This window comes from Gopherus evgoodei, chromosome 16 (assembly GCF_007399415.2).
Source record: "Gopherus evgoodei ecotype Sinaloan lineage chromosome 16, rGopEvg1_v1.p, whole genome shotgun sequence".
In the NCBI taxonomy this organism is placed as follows: domain Eukaryota; kingdom Metazoa; phylum Chordata; order Testudines; family Testudinidae; genus Gopherus; species Gopherus evgoodei.
Window position 1 is genome coordinate 19,899,183 of NC_044337.1, and position 27,163 is coordinate 19,926,345.

The 27,163-nt window shown below is 49.9% G+C and overlaps 2 protein-coding genes across 3 annotated transcripts; both read left to right on the forward strand.

Moving 5' to 3' along the window:
* Positions 1-452: 452 nt before the first annotated feature.
* On the forward strand, positions 453-17,586 carry CARD9 (caspase recruitment domain family member 9). 2 transcript variants are annotated; one of them, XM_030535816.1, is made up of 12 exons: positions 453-616; positions 2,607-2,830; positions 4,900-5,037; positions 5,852-6,177; positions 6,818-6,997; positions 7,844-7,996; positions 8,922-9,047; positions 9,152-9,343; positions 9,919-9,960; positions 11,394-11,442; positions 13,630-13,700; positions 15,383-16,893. In XM_030535816.1, the coding sequence occupies exons 1-12, from the start codon at positions 603-605 to the stop codon at positions 15,581-15,583; spliced, it is 1,716 nt and encodes a 571-aa protein (XP_030391676.1). In that variant the 5' UTR covers positions 453-602; the 3' UTR covers positions 15,584-16,893. The 2 variants fall into 2 exon arrangements, with proteins under 2 accessions (XP_030391676.1, XP_030391674.1); XM_030535814.1 differs by lacking the exon at positions 453-616 and having other exon boundaries at positions 2,590-2,830; positions 15,383-15,459; positions 16,801-17,586.
* Positions 17,587-18,756: 1,170 nt separating this feature from the next.
* DNLZ (DNL-type zinc finger) lies at positions 18,757-21,636 on the forward strand. Its single transcript, XM_030535817.1, has 3 exons — positions 18,757-18,990; positions 20,465-20,604; positions 21,354-21,636. The coding sequence occupies exons 1-3, from the start codon at positions 18,772-18,774 to the stop codon at positions 21,523-21,525; spliced, it is 531 nt and encodes a 176-aa protein (XP_030391677.1). The 5' UTR covers positions 18,757-18,771; the 3' UTR covers positions 21,526-21,636.
* The last annotated feature ends 5,527 nt before the right edge of the window (positions 21,637-27,163 follow it).

The following is a 27,163-nucleotide window of genomic DNA, read 5'->3' on the forward strand; positions in this document are numbered from 1 at the left end:
TTGTGTGGGTTTTGTTTTGTTTTGTTTTTTTAAATGAAAGCATTAGTTCTGTTTATCATCTCCCCTCCTCCGGTCCCTGAAGACCCCTGTCCTATAACATTGGACCTAGAAACTTGAGAACCTACTTCAGAAGCTGTCGTTTTCCCACATGGCTGTTGTGCAAGTTTCTTACTGAAGAGATTGGACGTTCTAGTGCCTGTGCACTCCTGTAATACTTCTCAGCAGTGGAACCTTATAACCATTAAATAAAGAAGCCTCAACTGCTTCTCAGAGTTATTGTGTGGTACAGATGGGGAAATTGAGGCACAGAGACTGTTATTCAGCAAGTCAATAGGGGATGTGAAGTGCTTCCAGACACTAGGTTTTGGTTTTTTTCCCCTTGTGGCTTCCTCTTTTTTTCCCTTTGTCTCGGATAAGCGCTGTTACCCGCTGGTTTCCCCTTTCGTCTTTCTAATTTTTACTGAGTCATCTGTATTGCAGATGGACTATTTAGGGAGGCTGCCATGCAGCTGGGTTTGCTGGGAGATGGGACAAAGAGCATTGCCATACTGAGCCAGTGAGAGAAGGAGCCGAGGAGAGCCCGGGAGAGGAGGAAACACTTGATGTGCAGAGCCAGGTTGGTCCATGTAACACAGAACGTCTAGTAGTTATGGAAATCTGGATCCAGCTTTGTCTAGAGGGAAGGGTGGAGTGTGTATCAACTGGACAAGGCATTTCTACTACTTTTACCTGGTTGGGAACTGCAGCTGGCTCCGCTAGTGGGCAGAGCAGTTTGTGTGCTGGGTAGCAGAATGTTTAGGGATAGGTCAGGCAGGCTGCCGAAGTCCAGTCCCACTGGCTTTACCTAGTGTCCATCACTGTAGTGTCTATGCACTAAAGTCAGTGGGAGTTTTGTCTGTGGGGGAACGGAGTAAGGCTCGTAGGATTTGGCCCATTAAGGACCAAGAGGGAGCTAGATATACCCCAGGCTTTACAGAGCTGCTGTTGTCAGGAATGATGCAGTTTTCCCCCTGCCCGCCCAACAAGTGAAACACTCCTGGATTTGTAGGTGGCTGGCAACCCCTCTGGGCCATTGGCTACTGCAACAAATCCTATTCTGATATGAGCACTGCAATCAAATGCCTAGGTCAGAACGTAGGCACCCATTTTGATGCAGCATTTGGCCCCAAATGGGCAAAACAAGGAATGGGGATAAGTGGACATGTTAGTGTTTCATTACAGACAAAGTCATCATTAGGTCAGAAAGGTCTCAACAAAGTGTCAGGTTATTTCATGTTTTCTCTAAGCAGGGGAAGAGTGAACCTGGCCCAAGTGTGCATTCCTTGTATCAAAATGAGTCGCTGATCAAGGATAATGCAGATTTAACTGTCCACTACAACTTCTGTAATGTGGCTTCTGCATCTTGATGTCAACAGTCCCTGAATGGCTTCCTGATTTCCTCGAATCGGCATATAGCCTGGTTAAGCTGACACTAGAAAATTCCAGTCTGGTTTTGTTTTGGTTTGTGGGTGTATGGGAAAGATTGCACTGGGGAGGAAGCATTGTGGGAAAGAAACCTTAAAGTGCAGCTGCTGCTGCGGGTGGATGCCGAAAAGTTCCTGCAAGAGTGACACTCAGGAGGCTCTCTGCAGTGACACAACGCTGTCAGATGACCTCCTCAGGCAGTGATGTTTCAAAGCAACGTGCATGTGAACATTGCTAGGGTTACCCAAAGCTTGTGACTTGCACATGCAACGTGGCCGGCACTGCATGTAGTTTGCAACGTTGCAAGATCATATATAGTTCTGAGTTTTGCACATCCTCTTCCTTTGCAAATGCAAATTAGACACTATTAAAAATATTAGCTCTTGGTGGTTACAATTAACTGCAATTTAAGAGCATAGATGTTGGGGGTTCTTCCCCTGGAACTGTTGAAACAGGTTCACTCATGTTCGAATATGTGTCTATCCCTATTGCCCAAGGGGCTGCACAGCACTCTTAGATGATCTCTGGTTTCAAGCAGGTAATAGTGATCTATTGTGTGATGGTTCCTTGCTTATGCTCTACCCTGGCACTTGTGGGTCACTAGATTAGGTTTGTGCCCTGAGCACGTGACCCCCGTTAATGTCAGTGGGACATATAGATTCTCCCTTGGTACAGCCTGTTGGGAATCCATATGCAATTTGAGTTCCTGGAGTCCCTAGCATCCACGCAGGAGCTTTCGGTCTTCAATGCTACTGACCCAGGGTGCACGCTAAGGGTTTCACTTCCCTCCTCTAATGACTCAGGAAATGGCTGGTTGAAGGGCGCTCACCAGAATTTCTTCACCTCTTCGCCCTGCCGCCAACCCTGCCAGCTGCTGAGGGAGCTTGGGACGTAGTGCCCCAGCCCTACATGTGCTTGCACAAGCTGGCATTTCTGTACATGAGGTGCACCATGACCCGATCCACTGGTGCAGTGGGGGGTGCATGTGTTTTGTGCGTACAGAGTTAGAGGCTGCTGTGGGAGACATGGTCCCTTATGGTCAATGAGTGTGTTCCCAGTCTCGTTGGGTTGATGGTGTTGGGCCACCTGCTATCCTTGCTGCTCATCCCGAGCTGCTCTGAGGCTTGTGGTGTGGCTTTCAGACAAGAAGACCTGGCCTGCCAGTATTTCTTGCTCTCCGCCATGTCGGAGCAGGAAGATGACGAGATGTGCTGGAATAACTTGGAGAACTTTCGGGTGAAGCTGATCTCGGTGATAGACCCCTCCAGAATAACGCCTTATCTCCGCCAATGCAAAGTGATTAACCATGACGACGAAGAGCAAGTGCTTAATGACCCCAGCCTGGTCGTCCGGAAACGGAAAGTAGGTGGGTACTGGGCAGCTTCAGACTCGCCGCGTGTGGGGGTGGCCAGGCTCTGGGGTGATACACTGGAATGAAAATGCCAAGATGTCAATTGCTCCTGCAGGCCACATGGTGTTAACAGCAACCCATGTAGTGTAATTCTGGGAATCATGCTTTTCAAGGTGCATCTTTTCCCAGCCATTTTGAAGATGGTTTTCTCTAAATCCAAGTACAGAGGTAAATAATTCCTTCTCCTTGAGCTAATGTGGTGAATTCTCCATCACTGGCAATTTTTAAATCAAGATTGGATTTTATTTAGTGATTTATTTTAAGATATGCTCTAGTTCAAAGGGAATTATTTTGGAGACGTTTTCTGGTCTGTTATATATGAGCTCAGACTAAGGGATCACAGTAGTCCATACAGGCCTTAAAAAGCTCTGAATCTAGGATAAACTATTTCTGTGCCTCAGGTTCAGAGGGACTCTGGCAACATTAGAAAGAAAAATTAGCCTCTATTACTAGGAGTCCCTTGGTTATTCAGTCTGAGAACATTAAAAATCAAAGGTACTTTTCACCACCTAGTCTATTTTACAATATTAACCCTTAGCTCTTTTTGTGACAGTTTTCATCAGACCTCAGTGCTTTACAATGGAGGCCAGTATTGTTACTCTCGTTTTACAGATGGGGAAACTGAGGCACAGAAAGGGGAAGTGACTTTTGCCCAGGGTTACCCAGCAGGCCAGAGATGGGTACAGAACCCAGGGCTCTGGAGTCTCAGACCAGTGCCTTAGCCTCTAGGCCACGCTGCGTCACTGTTAGTAGCCTCCAGAGGTCTGAATCAGGATTGAGATCCCATTGCACTAGATTCTGCGCAGACACCACTTCTTCCCAAAGAGTTTACAGTCTCAGAACAATTGAGTTTCAGACAGCGTGGGCTGTGAAACAAAGCTGTTTACTTTCCCTTGGTTAGTGAGTTACACTTTTCCAGTTCTCCTTTGCCACCATTGCAAGGAACCGAGACTGGAAAGGCTTATTGTGGGTTCTTCCCTTGCCTCCATCCAGCTGAGTGTAGGATTCTTCTTTCAGAGTAGCAGCCGTGTTAGTTTGTATCCGCAAAAAGAATGGGAGGACTTGTGGCACCTTAGAGACTAACAAATTTATCTGAGCATCAGCTTTCGTGGGCTACATCCCACTTCATCGGACACAAAGAATGGAACATATAGTAAGGAGATACATATACATACAGAGAACATGAAAAGGTGGGAGTTGCCCAACCAACTCTGAGGCTAATTAGTTAAGATGAACTGTTGTCAGGAGGAAAAAAAAAACTTTTGTAATGATAATCAACATAACCCCTTTAAGACAGTTTGACAAGATACTTAACATGGGGGAAATAGATTCAATGATTCTTCTCTGCAGGATAATGACTAGCAAGCACTCTGCTGTTTGGGTTTCCAACATTGCAGGGAGTGTTTAACTTCAGATTGACACCATGAGAAAGACCTGCCTGTGAAAGTATCTCTGGTCCTATTAGACTTCATAATTCCAACTTTAAAAACTGGTGACAGACTCCTTCTCTTGCTCTCACTGTGACCCCACCTGTAGCAGGCTGTGGTCCGGCTGATCTTGAGAGCAGAGTAGAGGCTCCAGCACTTCATGGCAGATACTTGCCCCTTGCAGGATCAGGACATCTGTGCCAGAAGTGGGGCCCACCTAACCATCCCCTCTTCTTGAATTTGAGACCAAAGCCGCTCAGAGTTATAGGAACTTCCACGGCCATTTCATTCAAGCCTGCCTGCTCTCCTCCTCCCTAACCTTCAACAAGGGATTGCTTCTCGCAGCGCCTGCTCTTTGCAACACTATAATAGGAGCAGAGACCTAGGGGCAAACCCTGCAGCCGTTGCTCAGTTAAATCGCCCCTTAAAGCCAGTGAGAGAGTTGCCTGGACCAGGCCTGAAGGGCTTGACACCAAGGATTCTCTTCTGCTCTTGCTTACAGAGGAACATAAGTACCAGCCATCTCTGGAAGTGCAGGGAACGCGTGTTACTCTGACATACCATGTTACAGTAAGCGCCTTTGTTTCTGTATTACAGGTGTCCTCCTGGATATACTTCAGAGGACGGGCCAGAAAGGTTTTGAGGCCTTTCTCGAGAGCCTTGAACTTTACTACCCACAGTTATATATGAAAATAACCGGCAAGGAGCCCAGCAGGGTCTTTTCAATGATTATCGGTAACGTTTTGATTCATTCCCACAACGGTCTCTTTATTTGATGCTGCTTTGCAGCTAGAGAAGACCTTGAATTTCACAGTTAAATCCCCGGTGGCTCGTGGGCAGAGCCCCAGCCAGCCTTTCTAACTAAGTCACTGGCTTAAAAGCTCTTCAGCGAGGGTCAGACTAACCTCCACGAGCCGCCGCCCGATACCAAGGCTTCGATCCTGCAGTCGGATCCCTGCGGGGAGAGCTCTGTGGAAGCCAAGGGCCCCCGGGCCTACCCACCCAGATCTGATTGTAGGTTGGAGACTAAAAACACAATGCTGTGTTAAAAGCTACATCGCCACCCCCCTCCTGGGGAGCGCCAGAGCTGCTCCCTATATCAGAAGGAAGAGCGGATGCTAGATAATGGCCTGGTTTCCCCTCACGGACTGCTCAGCCATGGTGCAAGCAGACAGAATTCCCTGTGGAATCACCAGCAGGTGCCCCACTGAACATGGGTCCCAGAGTGGCTGAGGCCTGAGGCGCTGTTCTGGAGCACCTGGCATGTCCACAGGCCACTGATGGTACAGGGTCATTGCTCCTTCCGGCTCTGGCCAGCTGTATGTTCTTCTCAGCATGACTGTACCGGGTGTGATCATGCTGGCTGTGGGGCTGCCTCAGGGGACCAGGGAAAGAAAATCTGCCATGGCACTGACCTACGGGTGCTCACTACATGTGTCATTGGCTAGACAGCACCCGCAGGGAAGTCTTGTGATAAGGGACCTCTCTGCCTGGTGCTGGGGACTTGTGCTGGGCCCAAGGCCATGTTGTGTGAGTCTCTGTTGTGCAGACACCGCGGGGGAATCGGGCCTGAGCCAGCTCCTGATGAATGAGATCACGAAGCTGCAGAGTGCCGTGCAGGAGGAGAGGAGGAAAGCCCAGGAGCTCAACATGTGGCTCCATGCCAAGGAGGATGCGCTCAAGGAGATGCGGGTGAGGGACAGTGTGCTGCGGAAGCACCAGGAGAGGGCCCAGAAGATGAAGGAGGAGAGGGACAACTTGGCCAAGGAGCTGCGGAAATGCAAGGATGAGAACTACGACCTGGCCATGAGCTACGCCAAGCAGAGTGAAGAGAAGAACGCAGCCCTGATGAAGAACCGGGATCTGCAGCTAGAGGTCGGTGCCTCGCCCTCTCTCTTTCCTCCCTCATGCACCCCTGGGATTGGGGAGCTGAGCACAGTCGGGCCTTAGCAACCGGATGCCACAATCTGATGGGTGCCTCTCTTCTGCATCGCGTGCCAGGAGTCCTGAATTCACTGTGCTGGGCTAGTGCATTTAAGGAGATTTTTGACATGGGGTGCTGCAGGACTTGCTTTCCCCTTGGGCAACAAGGGTGCACATGATGCTAACGGCATCACACGGTTGGTGCTAACTTGCAAGCCTTTCGGCCCAGATGCTAGCGGCTGCGTGTGCTGTAGAGAATGAACAGGGTTCCCCTATGCAGGGATGGGAGACACTGGCAGGGCTGTCCCTGTGGCTTGGCCTGTTGGCTCAGGTAAAACGTAGCAGCAGCTGGGGGAAGCTTGCAGTGCTGCTGCCGTGTATCTTACACATGGGTAGACAGGTACCATGTGCTGTGAGCAGAGAGGACTCTGCCTCCAGGGCTCTGCTACATTCCCTCGGAGGTGGGGTGCTGCTTGCTGGCGGATGGGACAAAAACCATGCCACTACAAAGATTTCCCCCTCACTGGCCAGCACTCCCCATATGGCTCCTGGTGAGGCCTGACCAGCCCCAAACTCCTCCCTCCCCCTGCAGATTGACCATCTGCGGCACAGCCTGATGAAGGCCGAGGATGACTGTACACTGGAGAGGAAACACACAATGAAACTGAAGCATGCCATTGAGCAGCGGCCGAGCCACGAAGTGGTGTGGGAGATCCAGCGGGAGAAAGAGCTGCTGCTGGCCAAGAATCAAGAGCTGGAGAACACGCTCCAGGTGTGTGGGAAGGGTGGGTGTTGAGACTCTGGGACTGGTTGGGGTAGCAGCTCTGCCTGACTAATGCAGGCTTCTCTGCAGAGATTGGTGTCAGGGCCCCTCTTGGTGAGGCTGGGGAGCTTGGCTGGGTCAGAGTCATGGGCTAGACCAGAGCATACTCATGGTGTGTTGTGGCAGAGGGACCCCCTGAGCAGTGGTGGTGGGATATAGGGTGTGTGAAGGCTGACACCAGCTGGGTGGGCTCAGAGGGCAAAGGGGGGAGAGGTGTGAGTAGCCGTGGTGGCAGAGGAGTACAGCATTAGCAAGAACAGCTAGGCCTGAGGCTCGGAAGGGTTTAACTTAAGGGCCCCAGACTTGCCCAACTCACTCTACACCTTCCACTGAACTGGCGGCCGTGACAGTGGGATGCGGGGCTGGACCAGGGTGCTGATCTTGCCTGGCAATTCCTGTGTTCTGCAGGGCTGCACGGGAGCCTGCAGACCACAGCTGCCTGGCAGGAAATGGAGCAGCTCGCAGCTGCCTTCATCTTTAACATGGAGGGCACATCAGCTGGTGGCGAGCACAGGGCCTGGCGTGTGATGCCCTGTCTTGCTCAGAGCAGCACCTGCTGGGACTCTTTCTCCAGGCGGCTCCCCTCCATCTCACAGATGAGGGCAGCCCAGTGCTGCATTGCAGAGCATGTTGGTCACCTCCACTTCAACCCAGAGGCAGAGTGGAGGCCATGGGGGTGGTGGAAGGGGAGTGAGAGTTGGCCACCAGTGCTGTTAGGCTCAGAAAGGGGAGAGTGTCTTCTGGCTTTCCTAGCCCGTTGGGCCACCCCTTATTGTATTCCCCTTCTCCCTGGAGGTCGCCAAGGAAGGGAACTTTGAGAAGAACAGCCTCTACATCCAGGCTCTGGAGGCTGATCGGAAACGGGCACTGGGGGAGCATCAGGAGCTGGTGAACACCATCTACAGCCTGCGCAAGGCGCTCCAGCAAGCAGAGGATCTCCAGAACAAAGTATGAAGTCTGGCAGGAGAGGGGAGAGATGGAGTAAACTCCACATGGGGAACATGTGTACAATGAAAGCCACTCTCTTCCCTGTGGAGCAGAGCAGTGCCCAGGCAGCTAGCACTGTGGCTTGGCCTTCTGACTCAGATCAAACGTAGCAGAAGTTTAATGAGAAACATGATCTGAGATGGCGGGGGGGGGGTACTCTGCTTTGGTACTGACTCCCTGTCCTTGGGAAAGATGTGGTCTCTCTCTGCCTCCGCGTGTAAGATGGGGATGATGACACTGATCCACCTGGATCGCTAGGAGAACTGATCAGTTACTGTTTGCAAAGTGCTTACATCAGGCCCCACATCTCCTTTGCCTTCCAAGTACTTTCCCACCTGTAGATCTCAATATACTTTCTCAGTAAGAGTAACCATCATCCCCAGGGGGAACTAAGGCACCGAGAGGCCATATGCCTTGTCCAAGATCATACGGTAAGCCAGCGTCTCCTTGCCCTCAGACTCGCCCTCCATCCACTCAATCAGGGCTATGAGGGGGATGCTGTGTTTTCGCTTCCGGTGTTCCCAGCAGTTAGCTGCCCTTCCATTGATGATTTCTGCAGCATCCTGGGGCTTGGAGCTTGTACTGCTGTTAATGTCTCGGATGCATGTGAATGGGAAGTGTCATTTCAGCCAGCTTCCTAGTCCCCTAGTTAGGGTCACAGCGTTGGGTGCCTGGCTCTGTCTGAACATTCCTGTGGAATCATCGGTGTAATTGGCATTGGGCTTGGAGAACTAGAAGAGTCTCCTTGCTCTGGCATGGCTCAGCAATCCATGTCTAGTATTTACACTACAAGCCATGGGTGTTTCAAGAGCCCCTTTGCCTCCAGCATTGGGTGTCTTGGTCAAGCAAGCTCCATGAGCAGGGCGCTTCTGTGCTTTGCTTGCAGCATGCGGAGGAGAAGGAGATGCTGGAGCTGCAGTGCATGTCCCTGAGGAAGGACTCCCGGATGTACAAGGATCGCATTGAGATCATCTTGAAGCAGATAGAAGAAGTGGCTGCAGAAAGAGACCAGGTGATCAAACTTCCTGTTTGAAGCCCAGTTACCAAAGATAATGGGAGGTGTAGGCTCAGACACCATGTCAGTGACACGCTTTGCCCTCCCATTTTCTGCACCAGGCACTGCTGACCCGAGAGCAGTTCCACATGCAATACTCCAAGAGCCTGGTCGACAAAGATGCCTACCGCAAAGAGATCCGGGAGCTGGGGGAGAGGTGCGATGAGTTGCAGCTACAGCTGTTCCAGAAGGAGGGCCAGTTACTAGCCACTGAGGCCAAGCTGAAAAAGTTGCACCTGGAGCCACCCATGCTGGTAAGTCTGCAGGAATACACAGCTACATGCAGGTACTGTGCTATGGGCAGAGGAAGAGGCTGGTGGCGGCCTGGGTCTAGGTGTTGCACTGACTTCAGACACTGACACTGTCTGTAGTTGGATCAGCCTCGATCCAGCAATCCAATGGCTGCGCTTAGACAGGGGAGTTGGGATTAGTTGCAGTAGAGCTCACCCTGGTTTCCAGTGTAAGTAATCTCCACCCGTGCAAACACGTCCCTCCCTATTTGCATCTGGGGCTGGCCTTGGTGCATCAAGGCCAACTGCTGATGACTGAAGCCCAGGAAGGATGAGGCTTGAGCTGTTGGGGTGAAATCTGGGTTGGGGGAAGATGTGCCACAACTCTGTTCCTAAGCCCAGAACGAAAAGAACACCCTAGTATCATAGTCTCTTGGGTGGCTTCTGGTTGGGCTGGTAGGGACAAGTGAGAGGGAGGAAATCCCTGCGTCTCAGTTCCTAGTTTTCGTTCTGTTCTATGTGCCATCCTTGCCGCTGTCTCACTGTGGAGCATGCTCTCCAGACAGATCCCTGACTGGCTTGTTTCCTTACAATTCCAGACTTCTGACCTCGATGACGCCTCACCCAGGAGTTCCCAAGAGGTGAGGAAAGTGACTAGCTGGCTTTAGTCTGACCGCTTTATGGCAGGTCTTTGGGTTCCCCAGCTCTGCTCAAAGGCTGCTTAGCAGATAACTTGCAGCCAGCTTCAGTTTGTGCTCCAGTGGCACAAAGCACCTGGAAAAAACCCACCCCAGCGTAACCAGCCAATGGAGGATGCCCCTGGTGCAGAGAAACCTCTAGGAGGTATAGATCCTGCTGTAGCAGCTCTTCTGTATTCCCCCTATGCAGCTGCTGTATCTGGGATCGAGAGAGGCATGGCCAGGGCAAATAGTGCTCCAGCCATTCCTGTGAGCTAGAACCAGGATTAGAGTAGTACCAGGGCTGCTCTGCTTTTGCATTGCAGACCAGCCCAGTGGCTGGCTGGCATCGGGTTCGAGAGGATGTGTGCACCAATCCTGAGTCATCCAAGCACATCTGGCTGCTGCTCAGATTCTGGGCCAAGATTTGTAGCTCTGTGAGTGTAACTTTAAATGCTCAGGATACAAATAAAGGTCCCAGTTCCACAGCCCTGACTTGTGTGGGGAGCCCCAGGGACTCTGAGCAGATGAGACGAGTCTCTGCGAGGATGCACTGAGACAGCCTTCCCAGCATGGTCCCTAGCATGGCCAGATTGCTTCTGCTGGCTCCTGCTTTACCGCAGCTGTTGTCTAGTGTATTGCATCTTCAGTCAAGATACCAGATGTGAATAAAAGGGAATCCTCCCCCTGCCTGGATATAAAGGAGCCCCAAGTATTCCCAAGTCTCAGCCAAAGCCAGTGCAGCCTGAATCTCCATGGGAAGCATCAGGGTGAAGGGGGAGTTAGTATCTTGTAATGAGGTGGGAGCGGGGCTGGTTTAATTGATTGAAACCATGGCAACTTTGCATCTTTCCGATGAGATCTGAGGTCCTGGCCACTTGTGATAATTTACAGACCTTAGCTCTTTCCTAGTGACCTAATTAAACCTCAGTGGAGACAATTACAACCTGCCTCCTTGCATCCCTTGGCCGTCCCACTGGAGAAGTTACCCTCCACTTTTCTCCACGCTGCTCTAACTGCTGTGTAATGTTTGCTGCTGCTGCTGCTGCTCCCTGCTTAGAGCCAGCTGCATTCAGCGGTAGGTGATGAGACTGATGTGGGACGAAGGGTGCCATACACGCAATAGAAGTACTATCCTGTTGGTGTTAGGTAGTGTTTTCACTGGAGAATTGGCTTCATTCATGCATAGCACTTGTATCTACAGGTGTGTCACTCAGGTGGTGATATTGCATAGGACGGGTCAGCTGCCTTGCAACTATCGCTAGACAGGAAAGTGAAACTTGTGGAATCCTGGGGCTCTGTTTGTTTTATTGTTTGTCTTTTTTGTGGGAGACGAGGAGAGGAAAATTAGTATTGCTGTTTTCCCCAGAAGAGACCTATTTCTTTTTGTCCCAAAGCTCTCTTTCCATGGAAACCTGGATGAGGACACACTGCTGTCTGATAAAAGTAAGACTTTTTGTTTAATTTCTACTTGGAGACACTAGAGCAATATTCCTGATACAATATGTCTAGTGGTTAAAGCAGGCAGCTGGGAGTCGGAAACTCCTGGGTTCTGCCCCTGGCTCTGCTGTGTAGTCTTGGGGCTTCAATGGGGCCTGAATGCTCAAAAGTTAGTTAATGGTTTTTGGGGCCCCAATTTGGGACACGCTTTTGGGACTCCCAGGGTGGGTGCTCAGCACTTTGTGAAAGTCAACCCACAGAAGGTGTCTCAACTTGGGTATGCCAAAATGGAGGTGTCTAGAACTCCCGGTCATCTCCCAAAAGGGATGTCTGTGAAGGCCCTTGCTGAACACTTAGAGCTTTTTACCTTCATTCATCTCTTCATGGCATGTGATCTGGGAGGGTCCTCAAGTAGCTACATTCTGGAAGGATGTGTTGGGCTAGCTCATTATAACAGCACTAGGCAGTACTGTTCCATTTGATCCTAAAGTCTCATTAAGAGAGTGCCGGTGTATTGATGCTCCCAGGAAAAACGAGCTTGGAGATGTGCAGGGCCTGACTTTTCAAAGATGTGGAAGACTGTCCCCAATGAAGTTAAGGAGTACTGCGGGCACTCGGCCTCTGTGAAAATCAGACAGTACGTGATTTGCCTGGGCCCTCGCTGCTTGTCGGGGCAGATCTGAGAACAGAACCCAGGTGTCCTGACTCCACTTTAACTGAGTCGTGCACCTTTCTCCATGCTCTTTGCTGGCTTGTTTTTTTCCCCTTTAAATTAGGTTATTTTCACTTGGGCTTTGACAAAAGCAGAACTAGCTAATGAACACACCATCCCCGGTTCTGCTTTTGTGGAGGTCCAAGTGGAAATGACTCATCATTGAGGAAGACCTGACAGGCTACACTGAGGGTTTGAACTACGCTTCCAAAAAGAAGAGGGAAACTGCTACATGGGAGCATCTTCCTGTTTTAACCTCCTGAGGGGCCTGAATATTTTTTTTCACCCATTTGGGAAGGGAGATAGCTAAAAAGCTTGAGAAACCCTGGTCTGATTTTAAGTACCTGTCCAGGTTAGCAGGTTGGTAATGATCTCTGCTCCTGGATGGATTGCTGTGAGTTCACGTTCTGCACTCGCATGACCAAGTCATAGTGTGACCTGCACACTTCTATATAGGATTGATCTTGCTAGAAAACTAGGCTGCATTAACACAACCCTCAAGAGTGTGTTCTAACTAACTTATTAAACGTGACGTAGCTAGTGTGGACACTGACCAGTCATGTTTAATATCATGTTAGGCAATGTGACCTTTCAACTTGTCTTCATTAGTGAGCAACCTTAAGAGGCTGCTTTGTTGAGGTCCCTTGGGTTCATGCCCTGCCAGATAGCAAAGATCCACCGTCCCTTTTTGAAAAGAGTTAGGGAAAAACTCCACTGTTCTGAGCAAGATTCCAACAGCTAGTAAAATGGCAGCTTGCTCTAGTGGACTGAGCTCAGGACTGGAATCTAGGACCTCCTGAGGTCTGGTTTTCATTTTGCCACTGATTTGCCGTATAGTTTTGGGCGAGTCACATCAATTTTGTCTCCTTTTCCCTACTCATCTGTCAACTGGGGATAGTAATGCATATTACATCCCAAGGAGGTTGGAAGACTGGCTTAATGTATGTGCAGCACCTTGAGAAAACAGAGCACTCTGCATGTACCAAGCAATAACCTCCTACACTAGGTGTGAGCTATTGCCAGTGACAGTGGCCATTGCCCTTCACCTGCATCGGTTACTGTGTTCTCACTGTCTCACCTGGTAATTCTGTAGAGCACTTTGGGACACCTGGGGTATGAAATGCACAATGTCTACAAGCAATTTGTTCTATTCTAAGGTTGTAAAACCACAAATCAATGACGTGAAGAAGGATGGGCTTGTGGTGAAGGCCCTGGATGGGGACTCAAGAGATCAGGGATCCATTCCTGGCTCTGCCACGCAGTCACTGGGTGGTCTTGGGCAAATCACTTCATCTCTGAGACTCAGCTCCCTGTCTGTACAAAGGGAGAATCCTTCCTTTGTCTGCCTTGTCTCTATCAGATGGAAAGTGTTTTGGTGCTGGGGCTGCTTCTAGAACAGCAGGGGTCCAAGTGCTAATATAACACAGATAATAAATAACACCAGTTTGCGACTACACGTGCAGTTTTTCCTTCTCTCTTAGAAGATCTCTCTGACGGTCGGGATCAGCAGTTCAGTGCGTTAGGGAGCATTCAGGGCCTGCAGTCATCAACTGTAAGTGTCTTTATGAACCCTCCGCTTTTTGGGGCCTCGCTCATGATGATTAACATTTGCATTTGCGATAGGCTTGTCCAGTTTGGAGGTACCTGGCACTTTCGCAAGGAGAGTTATGTAGTCTCATGACCAAATTGATCCTTCAAATAACATCAGGGCATCATTGTCTCTTCCATCTCTTCTGGAAGCTGCTGCTGCTCTTCGGGAGCGGTATGGGTGGGAATGGAATCCGCCAATCAATACGTCTGCTGCCTCGCTGTCAGTCAGGAATGTACCGTTTCAGCCTACAGGCTCGATCTCCGAGAGGGCGCTTTTGGGACAGTTGTTGGTATTTCTCTCATCCACTTGACCTTAACGTTAGGATTTAGTGGCTGATCCTGCCTTCGTTGCACATCCCAAACTCCCTTTGTCGTTGATCATTTTTATTGCTGTAGCGCCAGATGGGGACTTTTGTTGCCCGAGGTGCTGTACAGGCACATAGTAAATGCTTGTCCCTGTCCCAAAGAGCTTAGACTCTATGGGAGTCTTGTTGAACAGGATTGGCTGGGCCTAATTCAGGAATAATCCACATTAAATTTAAAGGATGATATCGAGCCTCTGATTTTCTAGAATTAGCATTGGCAACGCTATTTGGGTTTTTAAGCAATTTCCTATCGACAGGGGACTGTTTCCTTTCTCATCTATGTCAGTCCTTGCAAATATCTCCGCTTCTCCTTTTTCTCCTAACATCATGTCTCAGCCACTGCTCATTTCTCCCCCTGCTCCCAAAACCTGCTCTAGCTAATTAATGTTCAGCGTCTGTGATGTCTGGACACTGATGTTTGTGATTTAAATGGTCTCCAAAGCAATATTGCTGTTCCTACTCATGCTGTTGGGTAGAGGATATGAACCTCTGGCTGAACAAATGGATGAATCCAGACATCCCTTCTGTGCCCCAAGGAGCTCTGCTGTCATTGCAAAAGGAGATCTTAAGTGGTTTATCTTCTGGTTCTGGTGTTTAGGGCTTCACCCTCCAAGCCCACACTCGGGCAAGGAGCCCCATTGCCTCTGGTGGGATCAGTAGCATGAGCACGAATCTGTAAGAAATGCAGAAGCGGGCTCCTGTACAACATACAGTGGGGTCTGTGAAGAACCAACCTGCTCAGGAGAGATGACAGTTCAACATTCAGGGAGGGAATAGTGATGGAGTGGATCTTCAGTCCATTGGATGCCTTTGGAAGGAGGCCATAGAGTTTTAAGTGTGAGCCAGGGCCTGAGCCTGACTCAGCCGTGCACAGGATAATAGGGCCAGGAGTGAACGCAGGAGGCTGTAATGTTCCCCAGGGACCTGTGGGTATCAGAAGCTGCCAGCAGAAAGCTAGTGTGCTTTCTAAATAGCAGCAGCACCCAGAAGATGCATTTGGCCATGAAGCTGCTCTCAGTACTGGTACAGGTTCATTTTTAATGAGTGAATTGAGAGCTCATGGAAACCACTGGGAGCACACATCATGGCACTGCATGGACAGCAGCTCCACACCCTCTCCACTGCCCTGCCCATTGTGCCTCTCTTTTGTCCTTCAGGGACCAACTCCAGAAGTTCTTATTGCCCATGTAGTTCCTGGCCTCTCTGTAGAGCAAGGCTGGCCCCATCCCCACCTCAGCCCCAAGCTTCAACTAGACCAGGCCTTTCTTTTCCTTTCCAGGAGGGTGGCCCACCCAATGGAGAGCTGGCTGAGAAGGAGCGGCGCCGGATGAAGGACAGCTTTGAGCACTATCGGAGGTCTGGCCTGTGCTCTCAGGACTGCTCTTGCCATGTTTGCGTAACCTACTGGTCACTGTGTGTCATGTCCCCTGCTGTACCTGATCCATGGAGGATGAGAATCTGTTACTGCCTTCTCTTCTAGCTCAAGCCGTAGGGACTCGTGCATTTAGTCCCAGATGTGCCGAGCAAGTTGGCCAAAATGGCAGCCGTTGCGTTGCACTGAAACAAGTGTAGATGTTTTCAAACACACATGTATATCATGGCCTGTGTCGTAAGCTGCTTAGTGCCATTGACCGATTCCACCGTAGTTTAACAGAGGGGTACCCAGAGGACATGAAGCTGGGGGTGATCACCTGAGTCATGGGCAATGGATCACAATGCCACTCACTCAGATTTGTAGGGGGTCTGTGCAGGGGCTCATGGGCCATAGGAGTCAGGCTGCTGGTGGGGAAAAGGGGGTTCCTGAGAGGAGAAGGTGAGGGTCAGGGGACAAGGATCTATGCCCACCCCACCCCAGACTTTCAATGGCACTCTGCAGTCCTGGGAGTGCCATACTTTGGGAAGTGCTGGCTTGGTAGGTTTGATCTATTTTACTAGCTCAGGGTTCCAACCTGCTACAGCTGACACCAAAGACCAAGCTCCTATTAATGAGACTCAGGGCAGGTTTGAGCCCTTTCAAAATGATAGCAAGCTGCTGAGTGCCTCTGTCTCCATCTTTGGGTATTGAAGGGACTGAGCATCATGTAAAATGCAGATCTTAATTTGCACACTAAATAGAAATGACCCAAAAGGGCTAAATGCTGGAGCAGATTACAGGAAACGTCTAAAACCATGTAGTGTTGCTCCTGTCAGTGGTGGTGTGCTGGGCTCTTATGTAATATTTGTGTTCAAGAAGGAACTGAGAATCAGGAAATTCTTGTGTTCAGTTGTACTGTACATTGAGGAATATAGGAATGACTTTACTGCTCTAGACTAAACCCAATAAGCTTCTGATCACAGTCTATATTGAATGCTTGAGGGGAAACCCAAAACACTGATCACAATTGTAGATAATTTATTTGACAAATTTACCCCAATGAACAATGTTGATTCAACCAGTGCGCCCCAGAAGGTACAGGCATGTGACACTGTATCATGGAAGGAGACTTCTTCCTGACCTTCAGCAGGTGATTATTTTGTGTCCTGGTGCATGAAGATAGATAGGCTGCCTTAATTTTTATTTTGGCCAGTGTCACTACAAATGCACAGTCCTGTTTGAGTTCTAATTGAGTTTTTCCAGTTTGCTGGTTTATGTGTAATTGAGAAGCTTGTTGCTTGTGGAATTTTGTTTTTCTCATAAATGTTTAACCTAACTTACAGAAAGAGGGCATTGCGAAGGGTGCAGAAGGGCAGACACCATGAAGTGGACTGGGAAAACAACACTGGTAGTGACAACACAGACACTGAAGGCTCCTAATAACATCAGCCCAACTGCAACGGCAATTACAAAAAGTTTGCTGGGGTTATAGTGCAAGAATCTTCCCTTCTGCCCATCCAAGCCGATTGATATTTAAAACTTTCTGAACAACCACCTTGAACATTTACCAACATTGAAGGCACTGGACTGGGATGCAGGAGATCTGGACTATATTTCTGCCTCTGCCGTAGCAATCCTATGTGACCTTAGCCTAGTCACCTAACCCGTTCACGTCTGATTCAGAACCCTAATTCGTTCATATATTTAATGTGAATGAGGTCCTTCCGGAAGTGGTAGGAGTCTAAATGAATTAAACTCCAATTGCTCTAGCATAAATCCTTATGATCATTGTGCTATGTTAGTGCGTTGTATTATTCTGTGCAAAAAACAGTCCAAGTAAAAAAATTAAGTAATTTGCTTCAAAACTGGACTAAGTGTGCTAAACTATAAAATATGCTAAAAGTTGTTGCTGTGGCAACAGTGGGATATGAAAAACCTTGTGTCCATATCCAACTTACTAGCTTAAGAAAATCTTTTCCTTATGATTTCCAGAAAAATAACCAACTCAGGGAAAATCTAATACCAATTAATGCCTTAATTCCACAATTACTAGCACCATCAGTTAAAAATAACAAGCCATCTTCCCCACCCCCCAACGTGAGACTTTAATAAATGGTGGATTCCTTTTATTTTATTTGTTTCCTGTATTCACGTTATGTCTTCTTCCACACCCCTGAGGGCTAGAACTTTACTTTTTATTTTTTAAATGAAACCGGAGGAGCTGGGCAATTAAGCATGTTTGGCATGGCAACACTGTGCTTTTGTAATTCCAGCTGTGTGAGCAGGCCTCTCCTGCAGCCACTTCAGCTCCATGCAGGTGTCATGGCCAGGTACTCTAATAACAGAAGGGCCTGAACCAGAAAACTAACCAAATCTAGCAGGGTGCAGAGGGCCTGCCCCTATATCATTAGCAAATATAAAAGCAAACATGCAATAGCATAGGTTTGACCAAAACATTCTTGAAGAGTGTTTTGAATATACATCAGTTACTGTTATGTTAAGCACTTCTAAGGCTCTGTGTCCTATCAGAAAGAGAGAGCAGGCGTGTGCTGATAGTGACTCTGACTGCTGGTGCAGAGGGGTGGATGCCCAGTGCTAATCGCAAAGGAGAGAACACACTCCTTGCATGTTATCTGCTGTCCTGCTGCCCACCTGCACAATGTAACAGGTTTTTATTTCTCTTGGATGCTCAGTCAGCCTGGGGTTGCTGAGGTTTCTCGTACTACCCTGGGAAGTGGGAGGTGAGACCTTAGGGGGCCCTGGCTTCCCCCTTTAGCAGTAGATACCCTGGGCGCTGCGGGGCTCTCTCCAGAGATCCTGGCTGTGGGCTCAGAGGCCAGGCTGACTGATGCGTGTCCCTTTGCTTTGCAGGGCGATGCCCAGCCCGCGGGGGTGGGGGGCAGAGCAGCAGGCTGAGCGGGTGGGGGTGCAGGGCGCCAGACTGCAGGGGAAGGAGGGTCCCTTCGCCCAGAGCTGTTTCTCTGGTGCTGGTTTAAGCTATAGGATCTACAGGCCGTAGGGGAGCCCCCCCGCAGCTCAGTGGTTTGCGGGGGGGGGCAGGCTGGGGCACAGGACAGGGCTCCCCAGGCACCCAGCTCAGTCCTGTTGGGGAGCGGCCCCTACGTCTGATTTTGCAGGTAGAAAAGCCCCCCCCCCGTATCCCGAGGGGAGGGGGCAGGCCGGGCTCCCCCCGCAGCCCCGTGCATTGGGTGCACGGGGCCTGGCGGGGACGGGCAGCCCGGCTCGCTGCCCACACCTAAGATGGCGGCCGGGGCCTCAGCGGCCGCCCCCATCCGGGAAGCGGAGCGGGTGGGATGCTGCGGGCCGGGCGGAGGCTGGGGCCGCTCGGGGCCCGGCTGGGGTCTGTGTGGAGATGGGCCCCGCCGTCCCGTCCCAGGGCCCGCGCAGCCCCAGGGCCCCACCCCTGCTGCCCGGAGCCCGCCTGGCCTCGCAGGCTCTGCAGCGCCCCCGGGCCGGGCGGCGCCGTGGGGCAGGTGGAGGCCACGCACTACCGGCTGGTGTACACCTGCCAGGTGGGGCCGGGGCTCCGTGGGTGGGGAGCTGGGGGAAGCTGAAGGGTGGGGGGCGGGGGGAAGGGGTGTTGGGGGGGAGCTGAGGGGTGTGGGGTTGGGGTGCATGGGTATGGGGTGGGGTTGGGGTGCATGGGTGTTGGAGGCGGGGCTGGGGTGAAGGGGTGTTGGGGGGGAGCTGAGGGGTGTGGGGTTGGGGTGCATGGGTGTGGGGGGGCTGGGGTGAAGGGGTGTTGTAGGGGAGCTGAAGGGTGTGGGGTTGGGGTGCATGGGTGTTGGGGGGCTGGAGTGGGGCTGGGGGAAGCTGGGGTTGGGGGGTGTTGGAGGGGGAGGCTGGGGTGGATGGGTGTTGGAGTGTGGGGCTGGGGTGAAGGGGTGTTGGAGGGGAGCTGAGGAGGCTGGGATGGAGGGGTGTGGGGTTAGGGTGCATGGGTGTTGGAGACGGAGGCTGGGGTGGATGGGTGTGGGGGGCTGGGGGAAGCTGGGGTTGGGGGGTGTTGGGGAGGCTAGGGTGGATGGGTGTGGGGGGTTCGTGAGGAAGAGGGGAGTGGATGGGTATGGGGGGCCATGGGGATGGGATGGGATGGGATTGGATTGGGTGCTAGGGGTGCTGCTAGGGGTGCTGCGGTGATTGAGGGCTGAGGACTCGCTGCAAGGTATCTGGACATATCGCTGTTACCTTTTGGGGGACATCTGTGTTGTTTTGGGGCCAGAAGTTATTGCATGCTTGCAAGTGGAGACTCTTGAACTCCATAAGAAAATGTTTTGTAGCCCCATTGCAAAAGGGAAGGCGACTAAGGCCAGTGCCCACTAAAATTGCTTCCCCTTTTCAACTCTTCTTTTAGTATTAATAAAGAGTGTGTGTTTTCATTTAATCCCTAAATGTCTTACTAAAAGCTAACACGTGGGATGTCACACTGCGTGAATATTTTTTAATCAGCTTCGGGGTTGTTTTAACTCATAATAATGTTTTGATTATTTGCCATCTGTGCTTTTATAGTAAAATTCAAACCTTTAAATCATATCTAAAATAAACTTCAATACACAAACCAGTGTAATCCATGGTTCCTAAACAACCAAGAATATCAGGCTTGAGAAACTGATTTGTATTCTAGTTTACATTTAGGAATGCAAACCAGTGTGGTTTTTAAATTTATTCTTTCAGCAAGAGAGTGAGGAAAGATCAGTATGTCTCAGAAATCAAAATGCATTTGGTGCTATGTTCTTTCCATTGGCCCAGGTTCAAATGGCATAGAAAGGTAGCATACCTCTGAGCAGCAAGCTGAGTAGGATCATATTGTGGGGCTGCATGACCACTTTAGTTGAAGAAATGTGGATGGGGGGAAACACGTCCTTTTTACTAAGATAAATGGTGTCTCTGATTTTGTTGGGTTGTAACATAGCTGTGTCTCTTTACAAAATAAACATAAAATATCTAAGCATCTTGGTCATGAAATTAACTTTGTTCACTTTCTAGGTCTGCAAAACCCGGTCAGCAAAAACGATTTCCAAACTAGCATATTATAACGGGGTGGTGATAGTACAGTGTCCTGGTTGCAAGAATCATCACGTCATAGCAGATAACCTGGGATGGTTTTCAGATTTGGAGGGGAAAAGGTAACTGTGTCAGTGACAGCAGCTCTTCCCCCTTCTCCCCCCTGAAAGGCCATCAAAATATACCCCAATCCTGTTTAGCTGATACAAAGCCTACAAGAAGCAGAAGTCCGGTCTAGGTGGTGGCTTAAATGCTCAGGAGAGTTATTGCTGGGGATAGTCTCTGATTCAGCTAAACTTCTGAAGTATGTAAGAAGACTCCAGTCCCATGGCTGAGTTTTCTGATCTGTTGCAGATGGGTGGTGTAAATAATGGAGGCCCACTAAGTGGGATGTAGCCAAAACAGTTAGAAAGTGCGTGTTGCACAGATATCACTGCTGGTAGTTGTAATTTTATTGCTGGATGGGATACTCTTTTGTTCTCCATCAGGCCTTATTAAATCATTGCTGGTCTCTGGCTAGCATGTTCAAAGGAGCCTAAAGGAGTTAGATGCTCAAATCCTGTTGAATTTCAAAGGCTTCCAACTCCCTTTGACTCCTTTGAAAATCCTACCTCTGTCTAACTGCAGTTGCCAAATTAGTGATCATGTTGCATGAAAGTTGCCCCTAAAGTCTGTAATCCCATTTTATCCGCTATCATCTGGATTAGCTCTGCTAGGAGGAAATGTTGTATTCATCTTCTGAACTTGAATTCCTGCTAATGGTGAAAACAGAATGCAGCTGAGAGCACCTAAGCCTCAGCTGCAAAATCTAACATCTAGTCTCATGGGCACCTCTGCAATGTTACTAGTGTTTTTTTAACTTGTAATCCAGGAACATTGAGGAAATCCTAGCAGCCAAAGGGGAGAAAGTGAGACGTGTGGTTGGCGAGGATTCCTTGGAACTGCTCCTGGAGAGGACTGCAGAGACAGAGTCACAAAACCACCACACAGAGGGACAAGGTGGGGGAAGGTCCTCGGAGTCTGGAGACAAGGGAACAACCTGATCAACAGAGTTCCCTCTGCTCTGTGCTTGGCAGAGAAGTACTTTGCCGTCTCTCTCCCCCTTTCAGCTTTGTGGTTTTTTGTTTGTTTTTAATAAATTCAGGATCAAGGAAGCCGTGGCCTCTGGTTTATTCCAATCTTTGTACTGTGCAGCTTCGCCTTGGACCAGTCACATGGGAGTGGTTTTTTTACAACTAGAATCTTCATGTTCTCGCTACAGCATGTAGCGGTGATTTTAAAACCAGCCTTATTTCTTGAATGACACTAGGACTCCTGCTTTGATATCTTGTTCCAAGCCTAGAACCAGTAGGTCTTCGTTAATTTGTTTGGAGCAGAGGGGGAAAACACTAAATTAGTGAGTTTTAGCAGTGTTTTGCTGTTCTTGTCTGCTATCTGCATATTTGAAGGTTAGTTCCTCAGCTGGTATAAATCAGCATGGCTGAATGGAGAGAGATTGACACTCATACCAGCTGAGGAGCTAGGCTCTTAAGGAACTGGAGCTTGCAAAGCCAGTGAGATTCTGGTCTGTAGAATGCATTTTCTTGTGGTGGGGGAAGTGCAGCCTGTGGCATGGGTTGTTTGGCTGTAATTAGCCGAGAAGGGCTGCTGCAGTCAGGCTGGAGACACTAACTCTGTCTTCCCTCATCTCCATTCCAACCACAAGAGCCAGCAAATGGGTGAGTGATAAACGCGGCATTTCTGCTTTACAGACACTAGAACTGCAGTTACTCTACCTTCTACACCATGGCCTTCTGGCAGGATTGGTGTGTGTACATACAAGCTAGAGGGATAATGTTTAGTCAGTCACAGCTAAGAACTCCATTGAGGTCTATGCCAGGCATGATGAAGGTAGCCAGAAAGTAGTTGCGTTGTCCTGGAGTCAACCTCTCCAGGTCATGCACAAACGTTCATAATCCATCAGCAACACGCACTGCTTTCCTGTGCTGCTGTGGGCTGGTGCCCAAGTGCTCCTGAGTTCTAATTCGGGCTCTGCCACAGTTGCTACATGGTCCTGTTGGGCAAATCACTTCACCTTTCTGCCTCAGTTGTCCCTTGGTGCAAAATGGGGATTAGGAAACCTAATTCCATTCCTCATCGGGGTGTTCTGAGGATTGATTAAAGCTTGTAAAGTGCTGAGAAGATGAGCGCTAAATCTGAAGAGTGTTTCTAGAGCCACTTGCCAAACACTTATTATGGGATGTTAAAATCAACCATAGTAAGAACTAAAAGGCCAGCAGGATGACATAATGCATGATGTGGTTTCAGTGATGTCTTGCAGCAGAATGGTCACATCAGATTGTCTTTGGGAAAGATGGATTCACGCCCTTTATTCTGGGGAGGGGAGAGGGAGAGAAAACGGACTAGTCCCTGCGGTGTAATGGCCTTTCTTGCTGAGGTATAGTAAAAAGAACCAGAGTCCTTATCTGTGCTTAAATGTCTGTCTTTTTTTAGGTTCTTATATGGCCTTGCCAGGGTATATGAGCACCTCAGATGAATGGCATTAGGTTAATTAATATATCTGAAGCTCTTGTCGTACTTCAGAAATGTTAATATAGCCACAGAACAGCTCTGGTGGAAGGCTAGTAGTATCTTCATGCTTACAGATAAGCCTAGAGTGGTTATGTGGCTCCACTGAAGCAGGACTCCTGCAGAGCTACAATTTACAATGGCAGCTCTCTGAGGAGGACGGTGCTGTCATTGTGTGTGTGCAGCACCTAGCGCAAGGCAGCCCCTGTGCTTGAATGAGCCCTATAAGATCTACCACTATCCAAATAATAACTAGGAGTTAGGGGTCCTATATTCCAGCTCCTTGCTCTACCCAGGAGACACATCTCATTAGAATTTGTGGAAACAGGCTAGCACTGTCCTCCCAGGAGCTTATTCACACCTCCCTGTCTCTCAGCACGGTAAATGCTGAGATTCCATTGTGATGGATGCTTTAGAAATGAATGCAATAATCTATATCCCTCCCTGAGCACTGCGAGCTCGGTGCTGTCTTGGTGATCATGAACTTGCAGACGGATCTTTGAGAAGTCTCTTACCTGTCAGTTTATGAGCTAATTAAGGACAATGGGCTCAAACTATTCAATGGGCCATGTGGCAAGGGAGTGACATAGGGAGTCTGTTAACCTAGGTAGCAATGAACAAGGTGGAGAAGGCTGGAGAGCTCCAAGGATTCTAAGCCAATGGGGGGCTGAACAGCTCTGAAAATCAAGCCACAAGTTAATTATTATTATTATTTAGTCATAGACCAAGACTCCACTGTGTTAGGTGCCGTACAAACAAACGGAAAGGTGGGCCCTGCCCGAAGGGGCTTACCCTCACAAGATCCACAGCAACGTTTCTGTAGGGTCTTCCACGCTTTCCATGAATTGGATTGGATTTGAATGGCCTATTTTAAGAGCACCCTGGGAAGGGATGTATTTATTTGCTTGGTAGAGAAGTCTAGTTGGGGAAAAAATCCACTGTTGCTTGAAGCAAAACTGTCAAAAAGCCTAAATTGGAATTTCTGTTGCTATTGTATATTTTGCTTTTCTTTCTTCCCTCCCCCCCACCCTTTATATGGATAATACTTGGCACTTTGAATCTTCAGAGATAACTGTGTGCTTTGCCCCTGTGAAGCGGGTTCGTTTATCTGTGTTTTGTTATAGGAGAAAGAGGCCAAAGTCACGCAGTGAGGCAGTGCGCCTGAGAGCCCGTCTAACCACTAAGCAACAGGTCCTCACTAAAACAATGTAATTTTAAATAGGTAACAACTCTGGGTGCTTACAGAGCATGTTACAATGTTCAAAGTGGTTTAAAAGGCTGGATGTTTAATTCGATGTAGTCATAAAACGCTGATTTCCTAATTGTGGCTCCAACACTTCTGGATTAATCGATGTGCACCTGGGCAGGTCCCCCTTGGATTCTGCTCCCACCGGCAGGGTGAACGAGCAGCTCAGTTGTCTGTGTTTGTGTCAGTTGTTCGCTCCCCTGGAGTTTTGCACCTGCCCCTTTAACACCGGCCATGCCTGGGCCCCTTGCAAGGGAGGCAGAGCCTGAGCTGGGAGAATTTGCAGCTGCTGCTGAGGGTCTGTACTGGGGGGCCAGGAGGGAGGAAACACAGAGGGCCAGGAGCCAGGCTGCTTCCCCCTTGCACAGCAGGGCCTGGACCAAAATGGCTGAGGTAGGTGCAAAGCCCCTTGCGAGACGGGAACCAGCCTGCCCCTCAATGCCCGATTCACTCCATTTTCTCCTTACTAGAGGAGGGAGGAAGGGGCCACAGAGGTTCCTGGGAATTGTAGTTTTTTGGGAGGCTGCTGCCCCGAGGAGCCTTGAGGGCTTGTTCATAGCCTGGCTGGCCCTGCTTCTGGATCTGCAGAAGGCCAGGAGCTGCTGTGGCTTAGCCAAGCTGGAGGTGTGGGGCGGTTCCTGGGTTTGGAGGCTCCACAGGTGCTCTGGGATTTACTCAGCTCCAGCTGGTTGCAGGGAGGCACCCGGCGCAGGGTTGAGCCCCCAGTGCTGGCTCTTCACAAGGAAGAGCGGCAAAGCGAAGGATGAGTCTGTGGCTAAGGCACTGGGCTGGGAGCTGGAGGAGAGGGGTTGAGATCCCAGCTCTGCTACAGATTCCCCCATGTGACCTGGGGCAGGAGGCAAATCACCTTCCCTGTTTGTCGAAGTAGAACCCTGCCTTTCTCCCACGCTTCGTGCTTTTATCTTTGTAGGGCTTAGGTACACCTGAAAGTTATTCCAGAATAAGGCAGGATGTGAATTGAAAATGGAATAGCTCCCTGTGTGGACATTCTTATTCTGGAATCAGTGCCTTTTTCTGGTTTATCTTAAATCCACTTTGGAAGTGGATTGAACTAGTTTGGAGAAAGGGACTCTTACTCCGGACTAGGTCATGGACAGACGAGCCCTGAGATCTGTCAAGTCTCTGAGGCAGAAACTGTCTCTTGTTTGTACAGCACCCAGCACCAATGGAGAGCCTCTGGGCACTGCCGTGCTACCAGTAATGAATAAACAATCCGATTCTGGACTGGAGCTCCTTGCTTCCTCCTTTGTCAGCCTTGTTCGACGCTTACAGGCCAGGAAGGCTGTGTTGTTTTTTCCATTTTATGTTAAAAATTGCAACTTGGGGGAGCAAAACCTCCTTTGTCTACAGTGAATTCTGGACCAGGACCCCAGAGTGCTAGGAGCTGTACAAACACAGAACAAACAGATGGTCTCTGCCTCCAAAGAGCTTCCAAGCTAAATAATTATTCTGTTCTCATGTATTTGCCCTACCAAATTTCACTGGATTAATAGATTCCAGGGCCGGGGGTGCTGGTGTTCATGTTCGGTACAAAAGCAGTGGCTGTCCTGCCAGTGGAACTCCAAAGAGCAGCTTGCAGCGAGCAGAGCCCTCATGAGCCTGCAGGGATCAGTATGGCCATGTGGAGTTCAGCTAACTGCTGCCTTGGTAAATTGGCAGCAAACTGTTTACAAATTATAGCAGAGGTGGGCAAACTACGGCCTACTGGCCGTTTTAATCCATCCCTTGAGCTCCCGCTGGGAGTGGGGTCTGAGGCTTGCCCTGCTCCGGTGCTCTAGCCAGGGAGCAGGGTCGGGGGTCGCTCCACGCAGCTTCTGGAAGCAGCAGAATGGCCCCGCTCTCGCTCCTACTCCTGACGCTGCCCCCACCCCAGCGCCGCCCCCACAGCTCCCATTGGCCGGGAACCACATGCAGAGCTGTCTGGCCACAGCTCCACGTAGGAGCCGGAGAGGGGACATGGCCACTGCTTCCAGGAGCCACTTGAGGTAAGCGCTGCCTGGAGCCTGCACCCCTGAGCCATCCCCCTGTGCCCCCAGCCCTGATCCCCCTCCGAACACCTTGGTTCCAGCGCTGAGAACCCTCCTGCGCCCCAAACTCCTCATCCCCAGCCCCACCCCAGAGCCTGTACCCCTAGTTGGAGCCCTCACCCCCCACACCACTCCCCCGCCCCAGCTCAGAGCCCTCTCCTGCACCCTGAACTCCTTATTTCTGGCCCCAGCCCTGCACCCCCAACCACAGCCCTCGCCTCCCCTTCCCACACGCCAGCCCAATTTGTGAGCATTCATGGCCTGCCATACAATTTCTATTTCCAGATGTGGCCCTCCGGACAAAAAGTTTGCCCACCCCTGGACTAGCCTCCAGGGACTCAATGGCACCAAACTCTCAGGCTGCAGCCACACACACACAGGAGGAATGTTGTGCTCTTCATCAGAACATATTGGAAGGCTTTGCGTTTTAAAATGTTGGGGGCAGGGTTCTGTGCACTTGGGCAATCCTTGAATAATGGAGGGGCCTTTGCTGGGAGTAAATTGAAGGGTTTTTAAGTCCTGTGCTCATGCTTGAAAAGGCAGTGCAGTCTAGTAGATAGGGCACTGGACTGGGATTCACATGACCTGGGTTCTAATTCCAGCTCTGACACTGACTTTGTAACCACAGGGCTTCACCCCTCTGTTTCCCCTGGAGACCATTATCTGCCTGGTCTCTTTAGACTGGGAGCTCCCTGGGGCAGGGACTGTCTCTTACTGTAAGTCTGTATGGACCTATTGTGCTAGGTTCCATATACACACATCGCAAGAGTCAGTTGTTTGCTCACTTTCTCAGATAAATATTTGTCCCAAGAGAAATTC